This window comes from Artemia franciscana, chromosome 9 (genome assembly GCF_032884065.1).
Source record: "Artemia franciscana chromosome 9, ASM3288406v1, whole genome shotgun sequence".
Lineage (NCBI taxonomy): Eukaryota > Metazoa > Arthropoda > Branchiopoda > Anostraca > Artemiidae > Artemia > Artemia franciscana.
This window is the reverse complement of record NC_088871.1, coordinates 36,431,330-36,445,005: the sequence shown is the minus strand read 5'-3', so window position 1 is coordinate 36,445,005 and position 13,676 is coordinate 36,431,330. Positions and strand designations below refer to the sequence as shown.

Here is a 13,676-nt window from a genome sequence, read left to right as displayed (position 1 = left end):
ACAGATTTATTAATTCGGAGGAAAGAATTCTCATACCAAAAACGAAGAAGAAAAATGACTGAAAGATTTACACCATTATTAAAAAGGAAAAAAAAGCTTGACTGTGAACTACATTGTCAAAAGCTTTAGAAAGGTCCAAAGTACACATATAAAGTGGCGACCCCTCAGCCATGCTATTCTTAAGGGCGGAAGAAAGAACACGGTGTGCATGTTGACAACCAATACCAGCTCTAAACCCGAATTGATTCGATCCGAAATTTATATTTTCGTTTAAATGAGGAATTAAAATATATTCAAGGATTTTACTCAAGTTACACGTAGTGGTTATAGGGCGACAAGATGAACATTGAGAAGGGAGTTTTCCCCGCTTTAGAACTGAGGTGACATTTCCACAAAGAAAGCTATCCGGAAGCAGAGAAGATGTTAAACACATTTGGAACAACAACTGCAAATGAAATAAAAGAACAACACACTTTGGATTTATATTATTTACACTAATACCATCAATATCAATGGATGAAGATTTCAGTTGCTTAATTGCATTTTCAACAGCAGTTATTGATACTGGAATAATATGGCCCTGATGAAGCGAAGGCGGTAAAATTTTAGAAAGTAACCGAGAATAATGTGACTGCACAAAAAAATTAATTTTGGAAAAAATTCCCGAATAGTAAACATACCGAATAGTAAGTTGAACTAGAAATCGAATCACTATTATAAAGATCACTTTTATCCAGCTTCTCAGAATTGATCAATTTAGACCAATCCTTTTTAGAGGCTGGAAATTCTATACCCTTATAACGAATAGATTTGAGGTACTTTTTACAATCATTCTTTGTTTTCTGCTTTATATCCGCAACAGACCCCGTTATAGGTCTACCACAATCAACCCAAATTCGAAGCCAAAGTTTTGCCTTATTTTTAAAATTCTTTAATTCAGGATCGGCAGCCCATATAGATTTCCGCGTTTTTATACGAATACGTTCCTCGGGAACCGCAATTTTTTCAGCTTCTTTCATACATCTAATTATATCATCATAATATCTATCAAGATCACGCTTACTACCCTTTACTTGCAATTGGAGTAGATGATAAGGCACACGAATACAATTAAGCAGTGTAGATAAAGACAATATATATAAAGCAATATCGGCTCTTTTCCAATTACTACATTTAAACCATTTAGAATTCCCAATAGGGGCAACATTGCAAACGTTACGTTTCAGTTTAGTAGTAAATGAAAGCAATAGATGGTTAATGTCATCAGACTCAATATCAACATGAATAATCGAGCATTTTAGCTGTGACGAACTGATTATATGATCAATATTAGAAACACTACCAGATTGATGGATATAGGAGTATGATAAATCTTTCTTCAAAATCACGTAAGGGGGCATGCACTCCAATATTTATCGGGATCGATAACTTTGTTCATCCAAATCCGTGTTAAAGTCACCAATAACTATTAAATCAAGTTTATTTTCCTTGACACGATTCATCACGGACTTTAAAGACTTGCATGCAATAGCAAATTTATTTATTGACTCCACTGTATTATTTTTATATGGAAGATAAACATTAGCAAACACAGTACTATTTACTCTAACAGCAAGAATGTGCTTAAAAATACAGGCCATGCCTCCAGAAGGGCGGCCACGCGTGGTAACAGCATCAGAAGTAAAAACCGAATGAACAGAGCTTCGATGAAGGAAATTTCTGCTAGAGGCAGTTAACAAAGTTTCTTGCAGGCAGATAACGTCGAAGTTCTCGTACAGATCGTCAATATAAGCATCTTTATTTTTTGTGCCATTGATTAAGTTTGATGTGATTATTCATTTGTATTTCTCTTCGTTTTAGATTGTAATTCCCTCATATTTTTGTCTATTAATTCTAAGTTTGACTTATTGAATGACTTCTTTTCTGCTCATTTTATGCTTTATCGTCACTCTACTTATCTTTAAAAGCTTTTTTTATCCTTTAAATTGAGAGAAAAAAGGACTTTTTTTTTAGCAGAATTAAAGAGTGAGATTTAAGCTTAAATGTGCAATAATTATTCAAGATGAAGGCTAGGATGTTTCTCTAACATGTTTTAGTGGTTTGTACGCTTTGCTCAAAACACCAAACGCACTTGTAGAATATTCTTCTTAAACATTGTAATTAAACATTAATTAAACATCATGGTTGTAACCAATGTTTAATTAATTAAACCTAATCAAACATAATCTTCACATTACCTTAAACATTATTAAACATGATCTTCTTAAACATTGTAATTAAACATTAATTAAACATTGATTGTTTTGTTAAACATTATTAAACATTTATTAAACATTAATTAAACTCGGTATACTGAAAACCCAGAAAATTTATCATTTCCGAGTTCGGACGTTCAAGTTCGCGTCTCCAACTCAAGTTAGCAGGTCAGCCCTTTAGCTGGTTTTTAGAGTCGAGATTTGAACATCAGTATAAGCGTAGACCATTTTATCAACTTATATAGGAATTTTACCTTTGGAAATATTTTCAACCAGATATATTATCATTAGGATCCTGCAGTTTTATTTTCTACCACTTTTCTTCAAACCATATTCCCTAGTTATTTCTGTTCCCTCGGACCTAACCTTTTTTGTTTTGTTTCAGCAAAATATCATTTTTCCCCAAAAAATTCCATAGAAATAGAAGAAGTAGTAAAATAGACACATTATTGATGTGTGTTGAGCCAAAATCAAAACATGTATTGATTCAAAAACGTTCAGAAATTAGATTTAAAAAAACAAGTTTTTTAACTGCAAGTAAGGAGCAACATTAAAACTTGACAAAGTTTTAACGCTAAAATTTGTGTTGTTGTTTTAAAAAGTGCAGTTGTGACAGAGTCTAACTTTAGCGTAAAGATCGAGGCGTTGTGAAGGGACAACCCCTTTCATATACGGAGTAATTTCTGTTCGTTGCAAGTTTTAATGTCGCTCCTTACTTGCAGTTAAAAAAAACTTGTTTTTTTTTATTTAATCCTTCAAAAATTGTGTCCCATTCCTTACCCGGAAAAAACGAACAATTTAATAAACCATTCCAACGGTTTCTCGCTTCCTTGTTATTTGTTGTGCTTGTAACAGAGCCCTTTTAACTGAGCCCCATTCCAACACCCATACAACTCAATTCACCGCGATGAAGTTCCCAGGTAATGTCTAATCGTGTGTATCCTAGACATTAGAAATTCACTGATAAAGTAGATAATGAAAAACAGGTTTATGTACTTACTGGAAAGCCTTCCAAGTCCATCACTGATTCGTCGTTTTAACTTCTGAACCTTGGACAACCCAGATGATTTCTTCTGTCGTAACACCACTGGAATAGACAAAATATCAAATGAGGCACTTTTATTCCTTCGAAATTTACGTACCTTCACATAAGGAGACGGTGTCCACTAAAAAGCGTCGCAAGTCAATCTAAGCTGAAACCAGTATCCTAGAGTTGTCTGATGAAAGTGAGACAAACTGAAAATTTGTTTCATTAAAAATGTATGATACAAACTTCCTTTGATGAATAGGGTTAGTTCCGACTAAATTGAGAATCAAATCTTGAGAGCAACCGTTCTAGGGCTAGTAAAAAGAAGAACAAACAAACGGATGTTTCTAGGCCTGTCCCAAAAAAAGGCACAACCAGTGTTGAAAAAGGGAACGAATTTAAACCAAAATACTTTTAAAAAGCGGAAATTTCTTAAGTAGAGATAATAAAAAGAAAAAGAAAAAATAAAAAGAATATGCACAATAACAAACCCGAACGAAAAAACTAGAAAATCAATGAGGTACATTCTATCTTAAAATTCGATCCAATGCCGTGGGAGATGACAAGGGTGACTGGGGGCAACCAAGTCCACAATGGAAAGGGGAATCTCTTCAGTAGCTTTTTGAACTAACATGAGAGACATATTGCTCATTACAAACTGAATGCTACTTCATTGACACCTATGAAAGCCTATCTACAAAGAACGTGCCGTTTGTATTATTTGACCCCCTGCCCCTGGGGTTGACTAGGCCATGTAATCCCTGTAGGCATATTCAGTAGAGCTACCGAAAAAGGTATTAGATGCCCTTAAAACTTTGTTCATGTGGCGAAACACCTATAAGAGTTTGCTGAACCTAAAACCTGGATGAGAAAATTCGTAAAAATTCTGGGGTGGGCTACTTTCCACTATCTTGCTAAGTGGTTGAGCCTTTGGATGTATTTTCAACCTCCAAACACCCCTTCCCCTCTTTGGGTACTGACTTTTTGCCAGCTTGATAAAATAGTAAATAAAAAGCAGACCCTAAACCAAACTTAATTTTCATTTGTATAATTGCTTTTTAGCAGCTTTATGTTGTCCCATCTTCTGCTCAGCTCAAGAGTCTGCTTTTCTTGGACTCTTGGCAGTGGCGAGTCTAGGCCTGGGCAGAGGGGGGGGTGCACATTATTGACATTAAATTAATTTTACTTCCTATTTTTAAACTCTTGTTGTATACCTAGTCTCTCACTCCCCTTAGATTATGAGGCCTAAAACTACTACTGACTCTTGGCTCAGATAAAGCAGTTTGCTGGATTTGAATTTAATTTTTAATCAAACCATAATTTCCGATTAAAAGTAGGGCCAATTTTTCAACTATTAGTAAACATACAGTTGAAATACAAGCTCTGAAAGTTACTGGCCTGTGTGAGCAAAACTTACAAGATTGGACCAATAGCCCAAACAAGAGCTTAGGGAGGTATTATCAACCACTTTCCTCCAATTTTTGTGTTACGGTTCATGGTCAAAGTAAGTCATCATAAACGATGATTATTATTCCCTTAATGAGGAATGTATTTTATAACTTAATCTGAATAATTAAGACACGACTTTGTGTGTTACCTATTAATACCTGCCAGTATTCAGCATTTATCCCTGTAGACCTACTTCTTAGATCCTAAGTGAGCACCCTACCATCTGAACTAAGATTTTAAGTCTTTTATTATTCTAAGATACAGTTAAGAAAATACCCAGAAGTAATTCCATGTAGCATAACCCAATGGTAGATCTAGGGGGACATCCCCAAAATTGTTTATGGCACCCTCTTATCCTGGTTTTTTTCTTGTTTTGCTTTTCTTTTAGAATAAATTTGTCAATTTGGCCCAATTATTGGTATCTTTGTCACACACCCCCACAATGTTTGGATCATTGGTGCCCTTGTTGCATTGAGCCTCCAATAAGACTTTGCTCTAGATCCGTCCCTGGCACAACCTGGGGCTTCATCTTTTTATCGAGTCAGTTTATATCTGTTTCAGCAATCCCGTTGATAATACCTTTCTCCAAGATTCACGTATAGTATTTTGGATCTGCATAGGCCTGTAAAGGTAAACCTCAAATAGTTAAAGTTGTTTTGCAAAGGACAGTTGAATCATTTACCCAATAATTCATTAGAGATTGCCTTTAGAGCATTATATGTTGGGTCACTACTGGTTCATTAATGTGTTACAGAATTTGTCTTAGACCTCGAATAAAAACATGGTCAATAATCCTAATCAGATCACTGAATTACGTCTTTAAAACCAGAAGTTCAGGAAAAGTAATCATACCAAGATCAAACTTCCGAGACCATAAGCCCACCTCATGGACATTCTTTATTGATTTTGACTGTTTAAGAGTTAAGATACCATGCTGCATTGAATTTAGCACAACTTGTTGGTTTTGAGTAGATGATAGGTGGAATTAGAGCGTTAGGAAATAAAGGAACGTTAGGAAAAACTAAAAAATCAAGATGAGTTCCTGTTCTGTATGTTGATATAAGGTACAAGTTGGCAACTGCCTTCAACTATCAGGAATGCAACCATCCTTTCCAAGCATCATGTCTAACTGGGTGGACAACTGGCCCCACCAAGTTAGAACTGAGTAAAACCAATATAACAAATGCTAAACACTTTCACATTTGATGACACTGACAGCAATAATGCCAAGGCAAATTGTCAGTTGTGCAGGCCAGGCATGTTGGATAGCCTAGTGTTAGCATAAATCTCTGAGTAAAAGTTGGCTCTTAGTTCGAATAAAGCAATAGTACAAAAAGGTTAGAAGTAGATTATAGCCAAACCCCAGAGCGGACATCTGAACAGCTCTTTTTACAATACCTCCTAAATCAAATTTTGATAAAATTACACTTACAATCAATAGCAACAGGACTCGGAAAACCAACAAAACAACAGGTGTGACACCACAGGAAATCAAAATATTCTTTCGCATAGTTATTACGATGGGCAATTTGAAATTCCAATAGCTCAAAGTAGGCTATACTAACTAGTCAAATATCGTTTTATCAAGACCTTGAAGCTCATATTGATGGAGTGCTTTTTTACTAGCCAACTTCAAACGTATTTTTGATGGCAATATGTCAAAATAGCAGAAACTTGGTGAAAGCCTTTAGTAGGTTGAACAATTTCGGCCTTTTAAAAGCCTTGTTTGCTCCTGCCAAGTGATGAGAACAGCTAAATAGATGTGCAAATGATCACACTTGATGGGCTCTCTTTGCTTTGTGCCTAAGAAGACTAATCTTATAGGTCTTCGTGATCGTCAGTTTGTTTGGGTGGATACTCGATTTGGCATCTACTAGGGGAAAATAACCTAGAGAGCTAAAGCTGAATATGAAAAAGTTTGGCCCAAATCAGACAAAGACTATAGTATAATTGGTTATTGAACTGCGCTGATATAAATATGACGGGAAACAAAATGACAGTCATGAAGAGGTAGGCCTACAATAATAAGCATGTATTGTTTGCATATAATCATGAAGAGGCAGAAATAGAAATAATTCCCACATACCAGGACAAGAACTATAAGCCCTGTTTATAGATGAAGTGTTTCCAAATTATAGCCAATTCATCACTCTATGGGGAAAACTAAAATGTGAGAGTGAATGAAATTATATCACAAATTTACAGCAAGATCAAAGAAAATGGATATTATGCCTTGGTTGTCCTGACATTGATACTGGCCCTTAAAACAGTTTCCTTGAACAGAAGCCCCACATACGACAATTATACCAAAGTGACAAAGCAACTTAATGACTTCTATTTCCATCCAGCCGAATTCTTCCTGAATATCCTGGGGCTTGAGTGAAAATTGCTAATCTGAGAACAAGAACCTAAAAAATGCTGATAGATGAAGAAACCCAGGGCGCAGCAAAGAGATAGAATAGAGATAGCAGCAAAGAGAAATTTCTGTCCTATTGGGGGAAGAAACTACTTCGAGTTGTTTCATTGAATCAATTAGCTTATTTTACGGCTTTGTGCTTATTTTTACAAGCTTAGAATAAACTTCTTTGTTGATGGAGATAGACTTTTCCAATGATTGAGATTTAAAGTCAATTCTTGTTGGTATTCAATAAGGAGGAAGGGATGAAGGAGGCTTTTGTGATCAGAATTGAAATCCAAGAATTTTTTCGGATTAAAACAATATTTGTTAACACTTTTAAGTCAGCTGGCCAAACCTTAGGTCTTAACAGCCTGAGGAAATTTGTTTTTCAAGTCTTCTCTATCCTCTCTATCTATATCCTAGAATCTATATCTAGTTTTTTACTGTTTTAAAAAGTAGAGTTAAGAGAAAGTCAAACTTTAGCGTAAAGAGCACGGCATTGAGGAGGAAAGTCCCTTTCATATACGGAGTAATTTCTGTTCGTTTTAAGTTTTAATGTAGCTCCTTACTTTCAGTTAAAAAAAAACTTTTTTTTTTATTTAATTTCATTAAGATCCAATCACCCGTTCGTAAGTTAAAAACATCTCATTTTTTCTAATTTTTCCAAATTACCCCCACCCCCCCCAAAGAGTGTGGGTATGGTCTGGTTATGTCAATCACGTATCTAGGACTTGCGCTTATTCTTCCCACATAATAAAACATTGGAGTCACATGGCCTCTACTATAGGCAACACTACAGCATTCCCTATAGTATTTTTAAACAATACCAGGATATCTGGCCCCACCTCCACAGAGAAACCCCTATCCCCATGTAAATATCCTCTAGACATTTCAATCTCAGTTAAAATTTACACAGGTCTATTACCCTTAACAACCCCACGCGTAAAATTGAGACAGAAAAGAGAAAGCAAGACATATAAAAAGAATTGTGTATAGAAATTCTGGCAAATTCCCCCAGAGTATAATTTTCCCTGACAATTTCACCCCCTGGAAACTTCCCTCCCCGACGAAAATTCCCTGTGAAGAAACCCATGTCAAAATATTCGTCCCATCCCCCACCCGAAAATAAAGGAATACTTACTCATAACAAATACTATGCATAAACAATGGGCAAATTTTACAACTTAAAGATCTTACTCCCGGGGATGTCGGGCGGGGGAGGGTCATGTTATCTCCAGACATAGTTATTGGGCCTTTCTGTTAAGATGAACAAAACAGCCAACTAGAAATTTTGATCAGACTATTTTGGTAAAAAATTTTAGGTGAAATTCAAGAATAAAAAGAAAATAGGGAGAGATAGTCGGAGGGGTCTGTGCTCATATGCTTCACTTTGGAACCTTTAGCAACAGAGATTGGAATAGCTTGCACGAAAGATTCCAGTAAGGTGGAATGTGATTGTCTTTACATTAAAATCTGTTTATCAAGGGTACAACTAATAAAGGCTCATTGGAGACGGGAAACAGTGTTAATTAGGGAATTAATCTTTTGACATAATACTGTTTCCTTTAGATGAACCCATAGAACAATTTTCTTTACAAATAGTCCAACACAAGGGCTCTTTTCAAGGAAGTCCTAAACAATCAGAAAAATCCTGTATTTCAAAAGATTCATAAATACTTACTTATCTTATTCCTAAAAGCGCACTGCTTCACTTTACCCCAACCCCTCATGCTATGTACACTCAACAATATTTTACCATATCATGATTTTTTGTCTGGGTGATAGATAAGTGTTTGCTGTAAAATAATAGTGAGAAGAGTTACTATTGTAAAATATACTAACATAAGTATTACACCATTGGGAATGCTATTTTCAGAGTAAGACAATGATGGTCTTATGATGGTTTTAATCACTGTTCAGAATTTGTTAGGGCTTCCTTCAAAAGAGACTATGCTACACTTTTAACTTTTTTTTTACACTAAACCTTTTATGGTGCTATAAATTATGACCATTGGTTTCCAGCACATCAAGACTTTCCCACACTTTTGTGCCCTCTTCCTTATCTTAATCTCATTTTGGAAATAAGATTTTAATAATACCAAGACCTAGCTTCCCCAATTCAGGTCATAATTAACTGAGGAGTCTTGCCACAAATTTCATTGAGAAGCACAAGGAATCAATAGCAGCTGCATCAAAATTCATCCTTAAAATGATTGGAGGTATGCATTGTTGAGTAACCCTGAAAGGCATTCTGTTCCTGAACTTACACAAAATGGCTCTAATTTCAAATCCTCCACAGTGTCCCAATACCACCCATTAATATTACTAGAGTAGATATAGAGATGCAACTAATGAACATTTGATCCAAATAAATCAACAAGACCAGAAGGAGTTTTGAGACTCCCTACAGCTTCTAAAAGAGACAAATTCAGTCTTGCCTAATCCCCTCACTCTGCTATTTCAAAAATCACTAAGTAAAACATTTATTCCACAAGATTGGAAGGATACTTACATCACACCAGCTCATAAGGATTAATCAGTTAGTCTCACACCAGGTGTTGAGAAGATCCTGGGAGGCATAGCAAATCCAGTCATTTAAAACATGTAAATACTAACAAACCACTATCAATGGTTGTGATAGTTTAATACCAATAAATACAATGCCTTCCATTTTCGCAGTAATAATCCCCATCTCTAGTATACCATGTATGACAATAAACCACAGGGGGGGGGGGCAAAGTTGGAGCCATCTTTCCCAAATCAAGTGACAATTGCAATATTTGTATTGAAAAAAAAAAAAAAACATTTCTTTGAGGAGCAAGCACTAAAACCAAGCTCAGCTGCCTTACATATTATTATTGACTACCTCCAAAAAGATATAAATAAGAAGGCACAAGGGTTTCCTCTTTTATGCACTACTACTTCTATATATCTTCTAATAAGTTAACTAACTACATAAGGCATAAATACAAAGGTGCTAGGCTTGCTTCTTGTATGCCTAGCAGTGACTAGTTGTACTACTCACTAACTATTTTCACTAATAACTCATATCTTCCTCTTATACCAACTCTGCCTATAGGTTGAGCCTTTTAGATGGCCTGATAGCTCTTCCAATTTGCATTTTGGCTAGTTCAGGGAAACAGCTTAGTGGGAGATTCATTTTGTGGCAAAGCTGACCTGGGAGCACACTGGTAATCATCAGGACTATATTGTGAACAACCAGAAATGTTTTTCTGTTCCTTATAATCACTAGCCCTCTTCTGTTTTCACTGTATATGATCTTGGCTGCTCTGAATCAGCAACAACCATTGCTGCATTCCAAACACTTTGTGGGAAGTTTGAACACAGACACTATCACCTACTACAAGAGGGTCTAAAAATTTGATTGATTTATTGTAATAGCACTTTTGCTGTTGTTACATTCTCTCTCAACTTTAAAGAGATACTTTGACTGGTACTACTTTCTTCAACATTATGTCTTCCAGTTTTGGTATAGGGTAAAATGGCTACTTTATGCATTTGTTAAAGCCTACTGGATTTAGGCATAATCAAACAATTCCATCTTTTTTCTCCACTATTACCATTGAATTGACCCAATCTATGGTTTCAGTAACCTATTTGATTATACCATCTTCCTCCATGCATATCAGCTCTTGCAGCAGTCTACTCTTCAGTGCTTCAGGAATTTTTTGGGCAGGATATGCAATTGGTACAGAACCTTCCTTCTGATATATGGTGCAGTCACCCTCTAGACAACCAATATCATTGGTTGGGTCACCAATATCATTGGCTAGCACATTTACAAAATTGTGATAGGAGATGCTCTATTTTGTGGGTGTCACCATCCTCAAATTCAAAGGTACTGAAAATTTTTCTGCCCTTTTCTCTAGTCCAAATTAGAAGGTAAGTGCACAAAGATTTTTCAGTTTTCCAAGACAGAGGTCCAGTAACCATGAGTTGTGCATGTTGCTCAAATTGATTCCATTTTTCTGCAAGGGAACTAGAGTCCCCATTTATAGAAGGCTGTTCAACATCCATGGCAACTTGAAGAATCCTACTTATGCACCATGTAATATTTTTACTAATAGGATTTAATGACCCATGCTACCTACAAAATAAAGCAAGGCACAAGCAAGGCACAAGCATGGTAGGCTATAAATACAAGCATAAAGTAAGCAAAAGCATTATATAAGCATAAATGTGGTATAGAAGCGCAAGCATAGGAGGATGCATTTTCCTAACTGGAACAGCCTGTAAAACAAAATGGTTCTGTATCCTTCATAGCCTATCAAGACTTGACATAGAGTGGAATGAAAGCTTGACACAAGGAAGTAGCCTAGGTTAGAGTGAAACAGTCTATACTATTGACTGCTGGACATGGAGCTCAGAGACTCTTTAATACTCACCACCATCAACACAGAGCAGAATAGCCTACATAGGCCCTACAGTAGCCTATGGACCTTAATTTGTTCCATAGTGAGAATTCAGGTTAAAAAAAAATTCTAGAAAAAGAAACAACTATGATACCATTTAATTTAGTTTAAAATATTATAATTTTGTAATAACAATAGGCTACTACCCAGAAACCAGTGGTCATACCCTAGGCTAATGAAAATTCTTGAAATAAGATTCTAACCATCACTTTGCTTGTTTTCATATAAATAAACTTAACTTAGACATACTTACCGGCATTTTCAGGCTTTTCATCAGTAGACATAATCCACATAAAGAACTGGTTTCAAAATATCCTTAAATCAGCAGGCTAACTACAATCAAAAGGTAATAAACACTGGATAACCGATTAAGAACTTCAAGATAACATTAATTTATTCACAAGTAACTGGCATGGCCTCCAACAATAAAAGTAACATGATAATAATGGCAAGGGAGACAGAAAATTGTTTTATTCATAAATAAAATTCTAACACCTTCTCACTTGATCGTCATCTTTTCTGCTAAATTTATGCAGAGTTGTCTTAAATGCACTGTTGCCAAAGCATTGTGCTTACTATGAAACAAAGATTTAGCAAACAGTGAGATTTGACTAAAATCGGTCCCGCTCAAAATTTTCTATACAAAATCTAGATTCTTAGTATGGATTTTCCGACTGTCCAAAACAAAAAAGCTTCTATGATATGGATTGTCAATTGCAATTAATATTTAAAACCTTGAAGGTAAATTTATTATTTTTACACAATATTTCTGGAATAGTATTGTGGCAAATTTCTTAATAAACGGGAAACACAGAATTTAGTCAGTGTTCGGTAAAGCACCTAAAAATGTATTAGGTAAGTTTCAGTACAAGTATTCTGCCAAAGTATTTGCTATGCTTTCAGTGCTATATTACTTCAAATAGATCGTACTTACTTAAACATTAAGTACTTAAGGACTGGCTTAAGTAAACAGGTAGATGACTTCTAGGTTAATTATTTAAAAAAAAGTAAATTTTTTTTAGTTATATAAATTTTATAAAAGTTATATAAATAGTTATTTAAGTTTTGCATTGTATGTACGATCTAAAAAGAAATCGACCTCATTTGTTTTTCTACTTCAGTGGTGAAGTGTAGCCTTTGCTTTGATAGTTCCTAGCTTCAAATCAATTTCAGTCACGTAAGGGTTTTCGAAACGAAGAAAAACACAAAAAAAGCTATTTAACATCACTTACACTAATATGTATTTTCATTTGTGCAATCGCAAACTTAATAAAGGCTATAACTAGCTTTTTACCAGGTTTTTAACCAATTAAAACTTTTCACAAGCAGTTACACTAATGAAGAGTCATGATATTTTGGTTATTATTAGAAGCAAAGCTTTTCTCAACCATTTTTAAACTTTCTCAGTTGTTCGTCATATCTTCTAGCTTTTTTTTTCTTTTACGGTCAAAACATTTCCTGTGGTGTAAAAAAAAGGGGTCCTGCGACAACAGACAACGGCAGAAGTGGATTATTTTCCCCAACGTTTTTCTCAACATTCGATTAAGTTAAAAGAGAATTTATAGTCCTCCTGTTATCACTCAAAATTTGAAGATTATGCCTTGATCTGTATCAACATACACTTCTTGACCAGTGTTAACATTTTCATCCTTTTAGTTTAGTCCTCAAACGGTAACGTATTTGTAAGACAGCGTAAATATAGCACTTTATTTCACCTTGCTAATAGCCTAAGGCTTGGCATAATGGATCTATTATAAGTGCAAACTACTAAAGCAGGTGCCTCTGCACCAGCTTTATTTATGGTGTTTTCAGTCCATTAAAGGTACCGGCCATTTTCACTGCATAAAATATGTTTGCAGTACCTTTACTGCATTTAAACTCTGCCTGAAGCATGATAGTTAGGTAGCATAATAGTCGGTTAATAGTCAGGTAGAAGGATGCGATCTTTAAGGTAGGTTTTGGTGTTCAGTCATATTAAAATACCATGTAGAAGTTTGCAATACCTTTGCTGCACCGGGGGAGACTTTCAGCGTATAAGATTTAATGAATCTTGTTGTGGATAAAACCAGTAGAATAGACCACTCGTGGGCAGGTATTATACCGATTGGATTCTT

The 13,676-nt window shown here is 35.3% G+C and overlaps 1 protein-coding gene across 2 annotated transcripts in view; it reads right to left on the bottom strand.

Moving 5' to 3' along the window:
- Positions 1 to 12,114, bottom strand: part of LOC136031356 (cyclin-dependent kinase 14-like) — a 200,031-nt gene extending 187,917 nt beyond the window's left edge. For both annotated transcript variants that reach the window (XM_065710856.1, XM_065710857.1), the window contains exons 1-2: positions 11,816 to 12,114; positions 3,256 to 3,342 (exon numbers count right to left, since the gene is read on the bottom strand). In XM_065710856.1, coding sequence (XP_065566928.1) covers positions 3,256 to 3,342; positions 11,816 to 11,855 — 127 coding nt within the window. In that variant the 5' untranslated portion in view covers positions 11,856 to 12,114. The remainder of the gene's footprint in view (positions 1 to 3,255; positions 3,343 to 11,815) is intronic.
- Positions 12,115 to 13,676: the final 1,562 nt, after the last annotated feature.